This window comes from Sitophilus oryzae, unplaced genomic scaffold, assembly GCF_002938485.1.
Source record: "Sitophilus oryzae breed Bouriz unplaced genomic scaffold, Soryzae_2.0 scaffold_177_pilon_pilon, whole genome shotgun sequence".
NCBI classification, from domain to species: Eukaryota; Metazoa; Arthropoda; class Insecta; order Coleoptera; family Curculionidae; genus Sitophilus; species Sitophilus oryzae.
Window position 1 is genome coordinate 367,270 of NW_022146479.1, and position 21,564 is coordinate 388,833.

The 21,564-nt window shown below is 29.5% G+C and overlaps 2 protein-coding genes across 3 annotated transcripts in view; one reads left to right on the forward strand and one right to left on the reverse strand.

The window, feature by feature from the left end:
* The window catches only part of LOC115882173 (engulfment and cell motility protein 1-like), a 61,219-nt gene extending 54,868 nt beyond the window's left edge, over positions 1-6,351 (forward strand). The window contains exons 13-14 of one of the 2 annotated variants that reach the window (XM_030900057.1): positions 2,815-2,933; positions 6,102-6,351. In XM_030900057.1, the coding sequence (XP_030755917.1) occupies positions 2,815-2,933; positions 6,102-6,295 (313 nt within the window). In that variant the 3' untranslated portion in view covers positions 6,296-6,351. The remainder of the gene's footprint in view (positions 1-2,814; positions 2,934-6,101) is intronic. The other variant, XM_030900058.1, reaches the window with a different exon arrangement.
* A 4,044-nt stretch (positions 6,352-10,395) lies between these two features.
* Positions 10,396-21,564, reverse strand: part of LOC115882148 (short neuropeptide F-like) — a 111,838-nt gene continuing 100,669 nt past the window's right edge. Inside the window, exons 3-4 of the mRNA XM_030900015.1 lie at positions 17,443-17,597; positions 10,396-11,074 (exon numbers count right to left, since the gene is read on the reverse strand). Coding sequence (XP_030755875.1) covers positions 11,027-11,074; positions 17,443-17,597 — 203 coding nt within the window. The 3' untranslated portion in view covers positions 10,396-11,026. The remainder of the gene's footprint in view (positions 11,075-17,442; positions 17,598-21,564) is intronic.

Sequence of the window (21,564 nt, forward strand, 5' to 3'; positions counted from 1 at the left end):
TTAAGATTTTTAAGAATAATATTTGCAACAAAATTTGTAATAACATCAAAATCAGTCAAAGTCGCAGTTTTTGAGATAATTGAAACTAAAAGAACTGCCTACCAACTTTTTATTAACATATTTTAGTATGGGCGGCTATACGTGCCTCCCGGCGCCAATTTTTTATTTTTTATTGCATTTAATTTTCCGTATTCAAGGTTTTACCCCACGTCATTTTTAGTCGAAGGCTTACCAATATTGTAACGATGAATAGATTAAATATTAAAAAAAAACAGAGCCGGACTTGAAATTAGTTTAAAAAACGACAGGAAAAAATAAAATTAATTTTCAAAAAAATCTTTTTTTTCCAAACAACTCAACAATCCTTGAATTTTTTAAAACTTTTGACGACACTTGAATCTTCTCGTGTCCTTATTTGCTGGACTATTTAAAGAACGATATTTTTTGCGTTCCAACCAGAATTTTATTGTAATCGTTCATGAGCAGTATTCAGAACGGTGATTTCGATACCGCCTAAACGCAAGAATCAAAATAAACTCACCAGTGTATTAAGTCTGTGTGTCAGCTGATTATTGTTTTTCTATTATTTCTTTGGCTATTTTCTGGTTTTTAATTTGCTTATTCTTCAAGTTTTATTTGGTCTTTATCGTTTTTATACATTTATTTAAATAAATATCTATTATTCCCCCTTCTTCGTATCTCTTATGGTGTCCGAGATCGCAATGGTCACCCTTAAATTTGAGACACATTGTACAAGGAATTTAAAATCCAGGATCTTAAATAATCCTCAATTTTTCTTTAATTATTTAGGTTATGTACATTTTAGAGAAACAAATACAGATCGCTTTGGAGACCAGACCTATAGATTTCCAAAAACTTACCGACGCTTTGTCCAACATTTCATTTCAAATTGTTATTGAAAAGATACAGGTAATACGGTTTTATTCATGTATACGGGGCGTTTCTCAAAAGTTGCTCACCTCCGCTCACCTCCTATACTTTTTTTAATTTTTTCTAAAATTTATTAACTAAAAATTTCTATAACTTTTGATTTTTAAAGACACCCATGGTATTTTTTACATTATTTGATAGAAAATAACACTTTTGTGTGATGATAGGATAGAAAATTATATTATATGTTATCTAGAATGACATATCATACGTCAACTTTTGACATTTTTGCATATGGGTGATTTGAAATTGTAACTTGCGGTTCATAACGATAATTTGACTCGAAATATCAAGTGTGTGGTAACAACTTATTCGTAAAAAATGCTGTTTCCAAATATGCCGCCCTAGTTCCATTTGAAAAAATTGAGATATGATTAAAAATACGATTTGGGCATCTTTTAATAACGAAAAATATTAGACGATGAAATCTATATGTTCAAGTCTCCTTGATATAAAATTAGTGTTTTTAACACTGCCATGACTCTCTAGATTGAACGTCAAAAGTTGACATATGATATATCATTATATTCAGAGTGTCATTTTCTATCGAATAAACTATAAAAATGCCGAGGGTGTCATTTAAAAATCAAAAGTTGTAGTCATTTCCGGTGAAACAGAAAGTGACCGAAAACAATTGAATGACGTGAATCAATCCTAATTTATGTCATATACTAACTCACCAAATGACGTTTTTTTATCTGAAAAAATAAAATAGTTATAGGTGTGAGCTACTTTTGAGAAACACCCGTTATATGATGGAAAAAAATATATAATATAAACTATTATAATTATTATTATAAATGGTATATTTTTACAGAATGTAAAGGAAGCAAACTTAATACATATGATTGAATATCATCCGTGTATTAAAGAAATGAGACAAAAGTTTATAGTAGAAAATGAAGGTGTGGTATACCAACAACGGATTAACTGCCTTCTAGCTGGATTACATTTTCCAAAAGTTCAGGAAAAGGTAAAACCAAAAGCAAAAATAATAAAGACCAGAGTTTCCATTATTAAAAATAATTAAAAAAAATTAATATGTCGAAATAATTTTGATTACAAATATCTCGAGAACGATTAATCGTAGCGTGTTTTACCAAGAGACCTTTTTTACGTAAAGAACGTCGAAAATGTATATTTTATTACTCGGTAGTTTTATACAGGTACGGACGAAAAGTTATTACTCTTCAAAAAGTTAAAAAATATGTAGGTGACACCCTCTACAAGTAGGAGTCATATTGGAATCAAAATTAAATTTCTCATGTCAAAAATCTCCCAGACACCAATTTTCATCCAAATATTGACGTAACTTCAAAAATTATTTGGAAAAAATCGAAATAAAAATGAAATTTCTACATCCTGTATCTAAGCATTTTAGGACATACATTTATACGAACTTTTTTACTTATTTTTATCTGCAAAATATGCCGCTGAAGTTTCGGGAATACAGTTTGGACCACCCTGTATATGTCTGCAAAAAATAAATCTTTCTTTTTAGAAGGCGCATGGCAATATATTTGTACAGCTGTCAAAAAATATGAAGGATCTATTGGTATATGAAATGGAAAATGTAAAAAAGCCAGCCGTCTACGATTCGCCTAAAACTTTTCCTGTTTGATGCTCTTCGGCTGTAAACTCCCCTACCACTTTCCTCTTTACTCCGCTGTCCATAAACTATGGTAGTGGGGGCACTCACCGATAAAACGATGTAGGCACCTCGATTTTGTGAATTTATGAATGACTTGCTCTATCTATTTTAATTCTTAATCTAAGGAAAAAACTTATTAAAAAATGTAGTTTTATATAAAATTTCCTGCTAATTCATTTTCACCCTGTATATTAATAGTGTAATGTTTCTAGATGCGATCCAAAACTGGCTTTTTCCATCATAATCAATCACGCCGAAGTAGTTAAATTTATTGGTAAAGATGAAAAAATTGCCGCCTATTGGTCAGATGCCTTAATTCTGCTTTCAAAAAGTAATAGTAAACAATAGTTTTTAGGAATAATAATTAGTGATGGGAAAACCGACTAATTTCAATAATCGAGTACTCGAGTTCAATAATCGAGCGATCGCTCGAGCGAAATATCGCTCGTATTTAAAAATACGGTTTTTCGCCCGTCGCTCGTTGTACTCGTAATGCCAAGCAGTAAGTTGCGTGCGCAGAGCACATATTTTTTCGGTGATGAATGGCAAGTAGCAAGCGACGAGCGACGAGTAAGGCTTAGAACATAGCGGGGCGACGAGGATAGCGGCGAGCAAGCAGCGCGACATCGCGTCCAAAACAAACCTGTGAAGAAAAGTACGTGCGAACATAGTAAAGGCGATCTGCTCGAGCGTTTAGATCGAGCGGCAAGATCGATTTAAATAATTTTTTTTTCGTCGCTTTGTCGCACTATAGAAAATGATCAGAAAGACAGTATCACCATAACCAGTATATTTTAGATAAGTTATGATATGAAGTGGCAACAAATTTTCGTAAAGGTTATAAAACTTGCCATACTTTCTCGGGTTTTTAAAAACTTGATCTAACCAAATGTTTGCGACATTACTGCCTAGAATTTAAGCCACTGTTAACATTCTAAATTATCAATAAGCAAATGAAAATAATAAATTTGCACAAGTATCTCCCTATTCCTCGCCGCTCTACTATGTTTCAGCACCTCGAGGCTTGCCCGACGCGGTATCGCGCTGCTTGCTCGCCGCTATCCTCGTCGCTCCACTATGTTCTTAGCCTAATTCGCTTGATTTAGTTTATTTCAAAGCATTGTCGATGTAGGTCGTAAAATTTTGTCACTCAGATACGCAACGGATAACGTCGTATAAATTTGCTACCTGCAATATATGTAGAAAATTCGCTCGTCTTTTTATCGAGTATGTCACATTAAAATCGGATTTCATTTTATTTCATTTTAGGATCGCTTGCGTTCGTCGCGCGTAACTGGTCACTTGCATCGCTCGTTCATTGAGTCGCTTGCATTGCTCGTTCATAATCGAGTACTCGAACGAATTTTCGCTCGAGTGATCCCATCACTAATAATAATGTTGTTTGTTTACAAACCCCATATACGCGGTGAGTCAAAAATAAGTGCAAATATTTTTAGGGGTGGTATATTTCGACCCCAGAAACACTACTATGAGGGTTGTTTCGCGAAAAAAAATGACAAATTTGGAACTTTTTATAGTTAATAAACATAATTTCTTAATAATATGGCAACATAGGTAATAGATTAAATTTACAAGAAAGAAAATCCAGAAAAGATCAAAAAAAAATAATTGGTGGTGGAAAATTTCCAAAGTAAAATAACTCGGTTATTTTGGATTTATTTGAAAAACGGTAAAGAGAAAATATGTTTTATCGCGATATACTACCCAAAAATATTTTCACTTATTTAAGACTTGCCCTGTATAATAATGACATTAAGGATTTTTTTAACTATATCGATAATATTATATCTCCTTATCTCGGTTAATGGTGATCAATTAAGGTTCTGCTCACATTATAAACATGTATTAATAATACAGGGTGGCGCACCTCATTCGCCTCGGTTGGTTATACGAAAACGGAAAGATGTAGAAACAAAATATTTTATGGGTATATGTGGGGAGGCAATGTGCACAATTTAAAATTACTTTGAAATATACAGGGTGTCCCAGAACTAAGATTCATACCAAAGTTATATTTTTTCTTATGGACCACCCGGTATTTTATTTCATTTTTGGATTCTTGGGTCCAAAAAAGGCATTTATTATAAGGGTTAAATATGTCTAAAATCGTTGGTTTTTGAGATATTTAAAGATATTTAAATATGCATGCTACAAGAGAATTGATTATCAACACCCTGTACATTACTTTTCAGAATTAATTCTTGTGCTGAGTTTAAAGGTAAAGAAATAAACTTTACTGAAAAATGTTATTGTTTCCTTAAATTTATACAGGGGTACCAAAAATTAGTGATCTATTTTACGGATTTATTGTACATAAAAACTTTGTTATTTCAAATGCAACACCCTGTATTTTTTTAAATAAATTGAAGCAGATTCAAATGCTCTTTCTAGTGACAGTCAGTAACTATTTTCAAAATCGACATTAGTGTATGGACATTATTATTTAAACAGTTTACTAAAATTTACCCACAAGATTTTAATAAGTATTCTTTATTTTATGAAGAAAAATAAAGCCATATGTATCTGCTGGTGGAACGAATAGATATGCTACTAGTTACTAGTGATTTTGTTTTGCGAGGAAAATTATTTCTTGGCCTCAAGAGCTAATGCTCAAAGATATCCAAATAGGAATCTTTCTGATAAGATTTCCTTTGAAAAATTACTTGTCCTATTTCGCAGAATTGGTGTAGTTTATAAAAAACCTATTAGGCAGAAACCTGTCGTTGTAGGTCAATTAAATAAAAGTAAACTGGTATAGATTTAAATAAAGTCTATAAACTAATGTCGATTTTGAATATAGTTACTAACTGTCACTAGAAAATTGCCATGGCGATACCAGCCATCTTGATTGCATTTTATTTAAAAATCGCTTTTTATTTAAAACCTGAGATAGATAGGTATAGGAAACCCTAATATAGTTTGAAAGAGCATTTGAATCTGCTTCGATTTATTTAAAAAAATACAGGGTGTTGCATTTGAAATAACAAAGCTTTTATGTAAAATAAATCCTTAAAATAGATCACCCATTTTTCGTACCCCTGTATAAATTTAAGCAAGCAATAATATTTTTCAGTAAAGTTTATTTCTTTACCTTTAAACTCAGCACAAGAATTAATTCTGAAAAGTAATGTACAGGGTGCTAATAATCCATTCTTTTGTAGCATGCATATTTAAATATCTTTAAATATCTCAAAAACCAAAGATTTTAAACATATTTAACCCCTATAATAAATGCCTTTTTTTGGGCTTAAGAATCCAAAAATGAAATAAAATACCGGGTGTTCCATAAGAAAAAATATAACTTTGGTATGGATCTTAGTTCTGAGACACCCTATATATTTCAAAATAATTTTAAATTGTGCACATTGCCTCCCCACATATTTCCATAAAATATTTTGTTTCTACATCTTTCCGTTTTGCGTATAATCAACCGAGGCGAATGAGGTGCGCCACCCTGTATATCTACTATTACTTTTAGGAAATATGGCTCAACTTAGTAAATACTACCACAAGGAATTGAACAACCTTGTTATGATGGACGTTAGACTGGCTCTGATAGAACTCCAGAATATAACTATACCCAAACATCCGCCTAATGTACCACCCGTACCAACATTTTTGAAACCTCCACTCCCACCAAAACCAATGCTGCGAAAGCCTTCACTTTTATAGAGAATTTATGTATAAATTTTGTATATTACTATTAAAATATATTTTAACACGCAACAGTTAATGTTAATATTGCATCGTCTACCTTAACATAGGAAATCCCATGTAAATTTTAAAAATGATGAATGAGTTTTCTCCATATTGCAGAAAAATGTATGTCAAAAATATCTTAAGTTATGCTCTCATGCTTTGCTCTCATGACAATACTCTCATGACAAACATAGATAAAAGAAATACTTATATTTTGGAGCGTATACGTTGTAGAGCGCTGCTATAGCGGTTGCTAAGAACAACCGCCAAACAAGAACAGAAATAATTTTCTCTTGTCAAAGTCAGACTCTAATAATCTAAAAATCAGACTCTAATCTCTAAGTCAGACTCTAATCTCTAAAAATTATAAGACCTTCTAAAATTTAAACCACCCTTATTGAAAAAATACCGAAAAGTGTTTAAAGCGTCTATTTTCAAAGTAATTATTGCTATCTTGTGAGTTTAATTTAAATTTTATTTACTCAAACCCGTGATAATTGTGAAAAAGTGAACTGCAAAAACCATCGTGGATTGTGGCATAACGTCGGTTTCCAATGTTTCATAGGTATTTCATACATGTCCTTATATAAAATAAAGTTTCTTATACGCAGCACACTGTATTTTATTTAAAAAATTAAAAGAAAATAGTAATAAATTTGAATAAACAATATTTGACGATATAATTGCGGAAAAAGCCGAACCGCTCCGAAATTATCAAAAGCTTTGGAGAGCGACCCTTGTAAAAATAGCGCCAAATAATATTTTCATTGTCCTTATGGGCACTTTCCAATCACAAAACATCCCCCTTTAGAACTTTTTCTTTAATGGCCATAAGCGGGAGTAAAAGCCCAACCGCCCGAACAAACACTAGAGGCGCCACCGGTCATCAAATGGTGTAAAAATTGCGAAAATTTAATCATCTAATTTTGACACAAGGGGTCGCGCTTAACTTTTTCAATTTTAATTCAATATTCACTGTTTTCAAACTATATTATTAGACTTTGTTGTATTTTGTCAATGTATAAATGTTTTCTTAGTATAAAATTGCATTATAGTAATTTGAATTATATGTTAAATATGTTTAAGATTCAAATATTATGACATATAAAATATGTCAGTTGCCGTCTAAAATGGCATCTTGATAACAAAAAGTTAGGTATTGTCAAAAGTAGTTAAAATCATGTTAAAATATTAAAATTTACAAGTTATAATTAGATATTTTATATTATTTCAACAACAAACACATAATAGTACACCGTAATGTTGATATGCAGGTCCAAAACGTGCCGTTTTATTTTTCAGTTTTCGTTGTCAGCTGCGGAAGTTTCAGTGATTTTAGTGTTGTCGGATATTTTTATTTGTGAAATAGAAATATTGCGTTTGGATTGCAAAACTAAAAGTGGAAGTTTTATTGCAATGTAAGTAAGCGTTTGTCCATTTTATATTTTACTTTTTTCATACCTACGACAAATATACATATATTGAAATTTTATAATTGGTTTTATTTGAAAAATTTAAGAAAACAAGCTTATAATCCTGTAATTGACATACTTGTTATGTAATATATTCCATCTAAATGTAATATATTACTTTACAATTAAAAAAATGTAAATTTAAAAAATATATTAATATATACTGGCATTAATTGAAATTTTTGAGTGCGAACAAACACGAGAGGCGCTTTATTATCTACTTTCATTCAGGGGCGGGAAAGTAAAATAGCAAAAGCGGTTCCACCGTTTCCACGGAAATTTAAAATAAAATAGTTCCAGCCTCAGGCGCTAGGTGGCAGTGCAATTAATTTTTAGGTTAAGAAGTTGCTACTAGTTATTGCCAGATGTCGTTAAATCAAAATCATTTTTGTAGTTTCCATAGTTTCCAGGCAGGCAGGCAGCAAAATAAAAACACTAATTCACCACAATACACCAAAACACTTTTACTTTTACACTGGACGCGCGTTTTGCTAATCATATTAGCATCATCAGCAGATGATTATAAACTGAGTTTATAATCATCTGCTGATGATGCTAACATGAGAAGGGAAGCTTGGGATACGACGCCGAAGGCGGAGTGTCCCATCCCTTCGAAGAAAACAAAATCACTTAAATATTTTAGCACACACACACTATTTTTTCTACAAACAAGTTTATGATTGTGTATATCAAGGTATTATTACTTTTTACGTTAATGAATAAAGCTTCATTTTCATGCATCCGTTGTCCGACGATACGTTGATACGATATAAATGTTATTGGTAGAATTTAAAGACTTTGATTGGTTAGAAAATAACGCAGTTTTTAAAATTATTGCATTTTCATGCCTCGTATATCGGATATACGTTGGTGTTATTTTATATTTTCGTTTCCATAACGATTTTGCTATTTTACTTATATTTTTATTAAAGCTAGATTAAATTTGTCAAAAAAGTGTCAAAACGTCCTTTATCGTATGAACGGATCCTTTGGCGGACTCAAGTAGAATATTTACGGATGAAAAGTGGCGCGAAATCGCTATGACCAATCAGAGCACCGTCGGACCATCGTATCAACGTATAACGGATGCATGAAAATCAAACTTAATTCATAATATGTTATCCTGAACGTTCTGAAATCAAATTAATTATAAAGTTTATGGTTGCTTCGGTAACTGAAAGATTCCAAACATTCGATCATTTGTTGTCAACTAATGTCAAATTTGTGCCTCAACTCTTGTAAAATGATGGAAAGTGATCAAGAAACTGTGTGTTTCCCAGCAGAAATTGAAGAAGCGGCTAATAGAATTACTTTTGATTTATTACCCAACAAGCCCAAGGTTCAGTACGAGTTTTCATATAATCGATTTTTGAGATGGTGTGACCAGGGGCGGGAAAGTAAAATAGCAAAAGCGGTTCCACCGTTTCCACGGAAATTTCAAATAAAATAGTTCCAGCCTCAGGCGCTAGGCAATTAATTTTTAGGTTAAGAACTTGCTACTAGTAATTGCCAGATGGCGTTAAATCAAAATTTTTTTTGTAGTTTCCATAGTTTCCAACGGCCATTGTCATACTATTGTCAAATTCTCAAAAAATATTGTCGTTGTCATAGTAATAGTCGCCAATCATAATATTATCAAATGATTATCAAAATGTGTTTCAAACTGTAATTTGTTATATGTGTTTTAATTAGATAATTCCCTTACAATTCCTTTTGTTTGTGGCCTTAAAAATATAATGTAAGTCTTTTATTTTTGCCATCATTTAAATACCTATTTATATTTACTCCATTTACAAACCTTTGGGCGTATTACGTTGGTCTTGTTTTATTATAATAAACGATGTTTAAATATTTGACTTATAAATAAAAACTTTAAATAATAAATAATATTTACACAAGTTTGGCTTTAATTTTATTTAATAATTGAATAAATTATACTGTTAAATTTTATTTTTTACACATCACAACGATACTTGTTATTAGTATTGTTGAATTTGTGTAAAAAATAAGATTTAATAATCAAATTTAATTATATTTTAGAGTAAAATTCAATAAATACGCCCATTTAAAAAGCCCGCGCTTCGATCCATTTAAAACAAGCCCTGCTCAATAGATGGCGCCACTTCTGTAGGACCATTTTTCAGTATGGCAGAGTCCATTCTTTTTCTAGTTTCTAGCTAGGTATATTCCCATAGTATATTCTTTGCTTTCATTTCTTAACATGATAGACGAAGTTCTAAAGGGGGATGTTTTGTGTTTCCAATCTAAACTTGTTTATTTTATATATGATGACAAGTTACAAAATAGGGATTAAAGTATCTTTAAAAAATAAAATATTTTTCTTTGCTAAGTAAACAAACTGCTTTAAATAAACACTAAACAATTTACAAAATTAAGTACTTGTTAATTATAAAATGGAGAAAATTTGCCCTATTTTCTTCACACCTCCGTCAAATAATTCTATTGACTATTTCTCCAAGTATTTTGATAGTTTCTGATGGCTTTCATGACAACAACATATTTTTAATTGTTCTATGTGTTCAATGTAGTATCAAATAAATGGCAAACAATCTAGGATACGTTTTGTAATAAACTGGACAATTTTAGTGACAAAAAGTAAGTTTATTTCATGAACTTTCATTTTATTATACATTAAGTTTGACAAATTGACTACTAATGATATCATTTTTGGTAAAATACATAAAATAATTCACCTGCGGTGGTTCTCACACTCACCAGCGAGTATTTTCATTGGCAAAAATTTGTTAAACTCTAAAGCAGATTCCATTGTTACCGACATAGAGAAGTTACATATTCTTCCACTACTATAATTAGAAGATAAATACATTTTATATTATCCAATAGACAAAAAAGAACTGGATGGTTCCTTTTTACACAGTATTTGATAATTTATTTTAACGTTAACAAGAAGAAGGTTACGTTAACATTAATTATTTTAGAATGTTATAATTAAGTACGTTATATTAAACTATTGATAAATTACCAAAAAAATATGCGGGTATAATATAAACTTAAAACTAAAACATTTTTATAAAAATAATCTAAAATTTTTTAACTGAATTTCTTTGTGGTAAGTATTGTAATATTGTTATAAATATAACAGAATACAGCAAGACAATAGAATAATTTGAGTTATAATAAAATGACGTTACAGAATAAAAATGAGGTAAATTATCGAAAGTTGGGTTGTTTTTTCAAGTCTTTAAAGAACTTAGTTGTCAGCAGCGACTTCATTTAATCCAGAGAGGTAAGCTGAAACCTGAAACAACAAAAAAGAGGTAAGAATTTGAAAATTATTTTTGTTATAAAAAAAGTGAAAAACTCAGATTGAAAAAAAAGTGACAAACTGAAAACTAAAAAACTGAAAAAATTGACAAATGACAGTTTTGTTCAAATGTCACTGAGCTCTATTGGGGTATGAACTAACTTAAATATTAAAACTACTGGGCTTATAATTATGGCAGAGTATACAGGGTGCTTCAAAAAAGCATACCGGATATAACATATACTTTTTTAAATGGAAAACTAGCACTAGCAGTGTGTATTATTTTTTATTTTATTATTAGATCCTGCGTAAAATTCTGTAACTTTTCTATATATTATGTTATATACCCAAACCAAAATTAATAGATTTTGTAGTAATTCAATTTGTTTAATTAAAGTTAGATTTCGGTATGGTAAAAAATTATCAGTGAGTGACGTTATTGTTTCTGAAGTTGGAATACTCAAATTTGGTAGGAGAGGTTTTATGTTATAGAGACGAAGAAAAAGATATATGTTAAGATATTTGTGTTAGATGTTATAGGGTGTCCAAAATATATTTATGAATTTCGACTGTTTAAAATTAAAATATCTCAATTATATCTAAATCTCTATCTATATATCTATATCTAATACCAATAATATCTCTTTTTAAATAGCACACTCTCGATTTTATAAGTTATTTTAATAGATTTTGCAAAATTCTTCAACTTTTATGAAGTAAATTATATATCTATTTTTAATAGTTCGCGACTTATTTTGATTTTTTAAAATTTTACACTTTTTTTCAATTCATTTATCTTAAAATATGATAGTTGCCATGACAAATCAAAAATATTTTATTAATCATTAATAAGTAGTTATATTACTATATAATTAGTAATCAGTTAGCAATGTTTTGTTATTATTAATTTATATTAATACTAGCGTGTACCAGCAACTTCGTTCGCATCGAATTAATCATCTGTAATGGTGATGATAAAGCAAAGCAAGAATTTCCATTAACATACAAACTAGATAAAATTTTCTCACATTTATGTCAGCATGAGAAAAAACGATATGGCGATATTATTATATAACTTGGTAATATTTGAGGGGTAGTTTCATCTCGTTGGAATTTGACTTGAAAAATCCGTTTGCCAAAAATAAGCTTTTTACGTCAAGCAGTTTAAGCAGAATCGTGGTTAAGAAATTACTCAACTTTTTGGAACACCCTGTATGGTTTTTTAAAAAATTTCAAAATATGTAAAAAAAACCGAATAAATTATGCTTGCCCAAGCGTTTTCCTGAAAGACTAACCGTTTTTTAAATAACAAATATTGTAATATTTGAGGGGTGTTTTTATCCTCTTGGAATTTGAGATTCGAGAAACCTCTCCTTATCGAACCTCTACACCCCACAGTCAATCCGTTTACCAAAAATCAGCTTTAAACTTCAAGCAGTTTAAGCAGAATCGTGATTACTCATTGGTCATATTTTATGAAACACCCTGTATAAATTTATAAAAAATCTTAAAATATGTAAAACAACAAAATAAAATATACGTGTTTAAGAGTTTTTTTTTCAAAGAAAAAACTCACCGGTTTAAATAAAAATATTTTTAATATTTGAGGGATAGTTTCACCCCCTAGAATTCGAGTTTCGAAAAATTCCTTCTTATCGAACCTCTACACCCTAAAGTCAATCTGTTTTCCAAAAATCAGCTTTTTACGTCAAGCGCTTTAAGCAGGATCGTGATTAATCAATGACCAGATTTTTCGAAACACCCTGTATACATTTTTAAAAAATCTTAAAATATATAATAAACCAAAATAAAATATACGTGTTTAAGCGTTTTTTCGGAAACTTGACTGTTTTTTAAATAAAAAATATTGTAATATTTGAGGGGTGGTTTCACCCTCTTGGAACTGGAATTTCGAAAAATCCCTTCTTATCGAACCTCTACACCCTAGAAGCAACCTGTATGCCAAAATTGAGCTTCTTACGTTGAGTGGTTTGAGCAGGATCGTGATTAATCAGTATGTCAGTCACTTAAGGATTTTATATATTAGTATAGATTAACTTTGCTCAATAGCCACAGATTCAGATATACCAGTTTACCTATAGCTGGACGGCTACTGATAGGGAATTTTTCTGCATAACATTCAGGTTTTATAGACCCAATATTACTACAGCCACAACTGTCCCATTACGCACTGAAAATGTTTACTAGATAATCTACATCTATTTTTTTGTACTCGGCTCATAAGCCTTACTGCTAGAAGTTATTTTGCTATTTTTTCCGTGTCTTGTTCGGCACATCAGTTATATTGACTTATAATTAATTTTTAGGAAAATCTGTAACTATTATCTCTATCACCTATACTTATTTAAAAAAATTAAGCTAAAATTAAATATTTGTTCTTAATTTATTAAACAGACATGTCAAAATTTGGTAATTATTACTTTTTGTCATGGCAAATATAATGTTATATAGCGTAATTGTATTAAAAATATCGGTAAAAAAATCGGAATAAATCGCTAACTATTAAAAATAGATAATATACAGGGTGTCCTAGAAATAAGTGCAAATATTTTAACTGGTAGTATAGTTCAACCCCAGAAACACGCCTATAAGGTTTTTTTCGCCAAATTTTTTTTTGAAAATTCGAAATTTTTTGGAAATTTTTTTTAGTTTTTAGTTAAAAAACATAATTTCTTGATAATATGGCAACATAGGTAGTAGATTAAATTTACAAGAAAGAAAACTCAGAAGAGATCCAGTGGTTCTCAAAATTTCAGCAAATTTTTTTTTTGGAAATTTTCAAAGTACAATAACTCCGTTATTTTGGATTTATTTGAAAAACGATAAAGAGAAAATATGTTTCTTTTATCGAGATCTACTACCCCCTAAAATACTTGCACTTATTTCTGGGAAACCCTGTATAGGGTCTACCATTAAAAAAAATTTGAGATCCCTGTAGCAGTAACTCAAAATTTTTTACATGTATCTTTTTCTTCATGTCTATAAAAAAATTATCCTATCAAATTTTAGTACTTCAATTTCAGTACATCACTGACAAATTTTTAAGTTGGAATTTTTTAAATTCTGAAGTCTAACATATGTTTAAACAAATTAAAATATTACAAAAGCTATTAATTCTAGGTATATAACATAATATACAAAAAGTTATAAAATTTTACGCAGGATCCAAAAATAAAATAAATAATAGGGCATAACATTTAAAAAAAAAACATGTTATCCTCCGCACTTTTTGAAGCATCCTATATATTCCGTAATAATTTTAAAATAATATTACCTATTAACATTTTTTAATAATTCTCAAAATAAATGAAATAATGAACTTTACTCTATCTTTGAATCACCTTGTAAAATGTACAAAAAAATCAGATTTTAAATTATTTGACCTGTAAACATTTAAATTTGTGTTTGAGCCTTTGATAATCTTGTTATTTTAAAGTAATTATCACCTGAAGTTTCGATTGACAAATATAGTCAAATTTAAAAGGGAAATTTCGAAAGGGTAAAGGCGCTAATAGGGCAGAAGGTTAGATAGAATTGGTAATAAGCTTTTCTTAAAATCGAGTATTAGGTCTTAAGGTCGGGCATTTTATGAACAAAATGCCCTTTTACGGTAAATAAGAGAATAATGTTTTTTTTTTCCAAGAAATTGTAGGACCTGTGAGAATAAGCATTTTAATTCGATTTTGTTTATAATTGAGTAAAAACGTCAAATTTAAATTTATTTTACATAAATAATCATATTTAATATTTAGGTCAAATTTTGAGGAGGACTTGAAATCAGTGCGACCAATTTTAAGACGTAATGTTTTTGACATTAATCTTTTTCAAAATTTGAAAATATAACTTTAGATTTGTTTCTAACTATACCGGTGTTTCTCAAAAGTGAATTACCCCTATAACTTTTTTGTTTTTTCAGATAAATAAACGAGTAATTTGGTAGATTAGTTTATGCACATAAATCGAGATTAATTGACTTTGATCACTTCCTGTTTCACCGGAAATGACTACAACTTTTGATTTTGATATTTTTTACCTTACTCCATAGAAAATGACACTCTAAATAAAATGACAATCTAGTAGATAGATGCATGTCAACTTTTGACATACTCGCTTAACAAAATTGGTATTTTTTTAATTTCAATCTAGAGAGGATTGTTAATCAAGGAGCCTTGGAAAAATAGATTTGATCGTCTAATGTTTTTCGTGTCTTGTCCTGGCCGGTTAAAAGATGTCCATATCGTATTTTTAATCATAACTCGATTTTTTTCAAATGGAACAGTGGTGGCTCATGGGCATATTTGGAAAAAGTATTTTTTACATATTTAAGTACCACACACTTGGTATTTCGATTCAAATTGTCGATACATTTGCACAAAATTGAAAATGTCAAAAGTTGATATATGATGTCAATCTGTTCAAGATGTTATTTTTTATCAAATAAAGTAAAAAAATACCGATGGTGTCATTTTAAAATCAAAAGTTGACAGATTGACGTCAGTCAATCCTCATTTTTGTCATATTTTGACATACCAGTTATAACATACCATATCTGGTTTTTTATCTGAAATAATAAGAAAGTTATAGAGGTAAGCCACTTTTTAGGGAGACCCGGTATATAAATTGTTTTACTATAACAGTTTATAAAAAACTCAAAATTTAAGTGAGTTTTTTACATAAAAGCAAATATAAATCTATTAAGGTTAAGCAGTTTACACATAATCTGTCCTAACACCGTGGGTGTTCGATTTTCTCATTTTCTCTTCTGTTTTTCTTTTTTTTTCTAGTTAATTCGTTGTTTAATGATTTTTTGGCTTGTAAATTTAACTGATTGAGTAATTGACATGTCTTGCTATGTGACTTAAATCAGATATACAGTCGAATTTTTAAAGAAAGCACTACCGTGTAATCCTACCGACTGTGCCACTTAAATCGTTCGACGGCAGAAGTTCGTTTTTAAAAATTTATTTATTTTCAAAAACTTTGAAGCTAGTGTACAGTACGACAACAGAACAAGGAATGCACTAATAATACAATGTGATTTAAAAAGTAAACTACGTTTCCCACGATCTTGCTGAGTTGCAATGTCTATTCCTGGGACCAGAGTGATGATGCGCCGGTTCTCATGGGAATGGTCACATAACTTGTAGTACACGCTGTTTCCTTTCACTCAAGAGTAAGAAAAAATCTTGTATAATTGTCATTATTTATATTTTTTTATTCCATAATGTTATAAAGTAAAATAAGGAATTTTTTTTTAAAAAAATTCTTTAAACAATTGTTGTGCTCTCCGTCTATAATAGCCTTGTGGTGTTGGTTGCATATCAGCATACCTTTCCGTTGTTATAAAATACTTTTTAAGTATTTCTACAAGTTTTTAAAGTTGATTTTTAGCTTTAATAGTGTAAAATAAATTCAATGAATATATTTTGATAGTTCGTGACCGTGGATGGTTGTTGGTTTGCGAAAAAAAGCATTAGAAGAAGTAAATGTCATTATATTGGAAAAAATCTTTTGATAAGGAGAGTTCTGGAATTTTCAGTTCATTGGTATTTTATTAAACAGTCACTGTTTGATCGAGCTCGAAACAACAATGTAGAAATTAGTTTAGTAAATTTAAAAAAATCTTTTTTGTATTGTGTTTAAAAGAAAAGTAATGTCGTTGGATATGTATTTTAATATTTTATAAAGGAAATGTCCTTGTATTCCAATGTCATACGATGCTAGTTTTTAAGGCCTTTTTGTGCAGAGGATGTTTTTTTTTGCTAATTGACTCAGTCGTAAGTTGTTTTTTCTGTTATACAATTTTAAAATGTTAATGCCTTTTATTTATACATTTTAGAAACTGTCCTGATGATTGGAATAAAATTTTCGAAAGCTTGACAAATTTGAAAAAGTAGTTTTATTAGCCTATGTGGTGATTATTGACTGCATTCTCACTTAAATTTCGAGTTTTTTTCTTAGCTTAGTCAATCACGACTAACCTGCTATAACAGTTTATATATATTTTTTTATTTTTATAGTTTTTTGTTTATATTTTTTATTATTATTTTTTTCTTATTGTTTTATCTTTTTTTTAATTTTTTTATATGAATATGTCTAACCGTGCTATTTTCTGTATACTCCTTCATATTAATCTTGTTATCACTGGTCATAGGCGGTCACGTAGTATAATTTTTCAATAATCTGGCGATGACCGCGATTCGGTTAGCCGCAACCAATTACGTCGATCCTAACTAATTCCGTTGAATGGTTATACTACATAAAAATAATAGTTACCAAATTGATATAAAGCCAAGTCATCTTTAATTTTGCTTTTTGACAGTAGTAAAAAGTATACTGACCGGATATCCACTGTCCATTCTCTTTCCAAATCTGAGGCGTAGTTGCGGTGATCTTCCGGCTTTCCTTGACACTGTATGATAGCCCAATCGGTTGTCCTCCAAACTGTTTTCCCTTTCTCTTTGCATCAGCATTTCAACCAACTCTCTGATACTACCTGAAAAATAACGTTAGGATTAGACTATACTCTGTTTTTTTTTTCTCAGGTAAGATTTCGACAGAAGATGACAGAAAAAAAGCAGATGACGTCCATACCAATCCATTTATTTAACTAAAAAAAGTTTCTAATATTTTTTAAGTTAACTATGGATGGGTTTATATATTTATAAATCCGTCATGCGTCATCTCGTTGTTTTTAACCAGTTTTATTGGTTTATTTCAAAAATGACAGATCATATTTCAATATCTTTGGTTTGGCGGAACGATGAACGACAAACGGACTCGACTTAATATTTTTGAGAGTTGTCAAAGTCTTGCCAAATTATAGGTTATAGTTTTGTGTCAAATTATATCAAATAGAAGTGATAAATGTTTTGCATTTTGCATTTTGGACTGTGTTATTACGCGTGTTTCGTGTTTTTTAAAATTAAGTGGAGGAAAGGTTTTAAACGGAACACCCTCTATATTATTCTATATTTAGATTCTACGATTGAAATAAAGGTAAATTTGATTAAGGCTTATCACATTTACACCTTACCGTTTTTTGGAATATTTTCAATTTTATGAAATTGCAGTAAAAATTTTAAGGCTTCATTTCTCCAAGGGTATTAAAGTTTTTAATAGTAAATATTTACTAAAGTTTATTTATTGATCAGATATTGTGTTGCAATAATAAATAAATTACTATCTTGTACAGAGTATCAAGAAATTTATATTAGTACAGAGTATCTAGAAATTTATACTAGTTGAAGCCTGGCGCATCCGCCACGACATCTGAAAAAAAAACTTTTTATTTTTTGTTTAATTAAATGAAAAACAAACAATCCGGCGACGACAGTTTTTAGAAGAGCCAATTAGCTATCTTTTAGTAAAAAATGCAACTTTCTAGAGCAAGTCGTTACTTCAGTAGAGACGACACAGGTAAACATTAGCATTTTATATATGTAGATAATTACTAGCTTTAAACGGCAATAACTTGTTTAATTTAAATGGAACACTCTGTATATTTTACGAGAATCAGATGCACAATTTAATTATCTATTAATTTGCATTATACTATTTTTACCTATCTCTTCAATTTTTTGTAGAAAATGAATTTTCTTATAAATTAGACTTCATTTATCAGTATATCTTTGGAATATTGACATTTTAGATTATTTTTAAAGATGGAACAAATTTTCAAAGAGTACAGATACTAATATTGTCGATATAGTTCGCCTATTTCATTAAAAAATAATAAAAACTGTTTAAAGATAGTAATTATTTAATATAAATTTTTAGACACTCTGTATAAGGTAGTATTTTGTTTATTATTGCGACACAATATCTGATCAATAATTAATCTTCCGTAAATATTTAGTATTAAAACATTTAATACCCTTGAAGAAATGAAGCCTTATATTTTTTACTGCAGTTTCACAAAATTGAGAATATTTCAAAAACGGTAAGGTTTAAGTGTGATAAACCTTAATAAAAATTTACCTTTATTTCAATCGTAGAATCTAAATATAGAATAATATACAGGGTGTTCCGTTTAAAAAAATACAACTATAATAGTTTTTACTTATTTGAGACACTTTGTATCTTGTAGAATTATCTTTAAATTTTAGCTCTAATAGTCGTTCAAAGAACCCAAAACTTACAATTTGTAAAAATCTAATCGTTTAGCCACATATTCGAGGAAAAATTAAGTGTTGACCCAAACCATAGTTTACAGTTAATATTCGGTGCTCAGAGACCGCCAGAGACAGTTTGCCAGTGTAAGGCCAGAGAGTTGTATTAGCCATAAATAAAGTTTGTATATTGTCTCTGTTTGTATATGTCTCGTAGAATAGCAGCACACGATAGGTAAATAATAAATTTTAGACTGCAGAGAGATAATGTCAAAAGATACTGGTTTACAAAAATTTATATTAAAGTTAATTAACCAACTTTTAAGGTATAAAATTCAGTAGGTGTTATTATTAATAAAATATTGTGTTTTATTTATTCCTTTGAATATTTTTTTTAATTTTACATAAGTTATATTGATAAATGCAACAATAAATGCAGGAAGTTGCTTGAGTTTGAAACACGGCTTGAAAGCAGGAAATCTTTTTTATATATTTTTTTGGTATGTGGTGTTTTTTTTAAATACACCCTTGTTTCTTTTATATTAACAGATACTGTAATTGTTTTTAATGAAATAACTCGATTAGATTTTTTCAATTTTATACAGTTTTTTTCACAATATTTTGAAGTAATCACTGGCCAATCAAATTTTAAATATATTAATTTTCTGCTTTATTTTCTGCTATGCGTTCCAATTGTACCAACTTATTTCTTTGTAAAATAAAATAAACTACTTTGAAAATGACAGACACATCTATCACTGTCAAGTGTGTATTTATGATTGGCATTTTTAATATTTATTTTTTTAAACGAACCATATTGTAAGCAATGAATCAATTCTCACTATTATTTGAGCCAACGAGCCGTAGAAATCATTAAAATATCTAAATGTAACTACTACGTGAGCATTAACTTCATTTTTTTTTTGATACCAATATGCACAAAACCAAGTGTTTAAGCCCAATAAAGAACCTATTAACCTTTAAACCATTAAAAATGAAAGTATGGTGCATGTGAAATATACTTATATAGATATTGCGTGACAAAGGGGTGTATTTTATAGAGAGGTGACTCCCTTTTTTCTCTATTCGGAACGTTAGATTATCTAAGTGAAAGTAATAATTATGGTGGAGGTAATATTGATTAAAAAAATATGGATGATGTTGGGCTATTTATTTTTTTTTGAAATGGGTAGGTGAAGTTAATGTAACTTTAGAAAATAGATAATTTTGATGAGAATAAATAAAAAATAAAAAATGTCACGTAATATCGTTGTCATTATGGGTATTTTTAAAAAGTATTTTAAAAATAAAATATTATTTTATTTAGCCATATATTTCTTTCCTGGATATTGAGCTCTAGTATTTTATTATAAATAGCCATCTAGGTCAATCTGTCATATAAAATATGACATATTAATCGTACAATGTCTATTATACGATGTATAAAAACCTATATTAAGGACACAAAGGCATTCTTATGTTGAATTAGTTACAGCTGATCTTAAAGGGCACAGAAGCACGTGTCCACCTATCCTCTCAAAGAAAACCAAAGAAGTAAGTATACAATTCGGTGCATTATATTGCACTCAAGAAGGTAATTTCTAGCTTTAAAACATAAAAATAATAGATATTTTTTGTGGAGAGCGTATCCACATTCTGTCTGTAAATATAAGATAATTTTTATTGATAATTTAATAAGCATCCTTTTGGTATTATGTAACCATTGCTTTTTATATGTCGGAAAGACATTAAAAATCCAGAGTACGTTGCTTGACATTTGCAACTGGAGAGAAATTTCTATCAAAAAGTCTTTGCGTATGATACTTTAAACTAGTTAGTTGTAAGGGATTTTTCAAAAGAAATCTCTGCCTGAAAAATTTAAGTGGTGATTTATTTTTAAAAATATAAGGTACTTATACAGGGTAAGTCTGAAGTCTGAGAATAGATTCAGAGAAAATGTATTTCATTTATCGAAAGCTAACAGGCCTAAAAATATTTCCATATTATTGGTATATATGAAACTTTTTTAATTCTCCATTTTTCTCATGAAACTTACTGATTTAAAATTAAAAACAAAATATGTTAAAATAAAATGTATATAAACTCGGCAGCTTACAGTAATTTACAGTATTTTTCATACTATTATATTTGAATATTTTCATAAAAATCATAATTTTGAGGTATATGATTCATCTTTTCTAATTCTTTAAATCTTTGTTTCTACCAGTGATGATCATCCAACGTTAATTTATTATACCGGCTGCGTCTCAAAAGTGGCTCACCCCTATAACTTTTTTATTTTTTCAGTTAAAGTATATGATAGAAATTAGGATTGATTGACGTATTTAATTG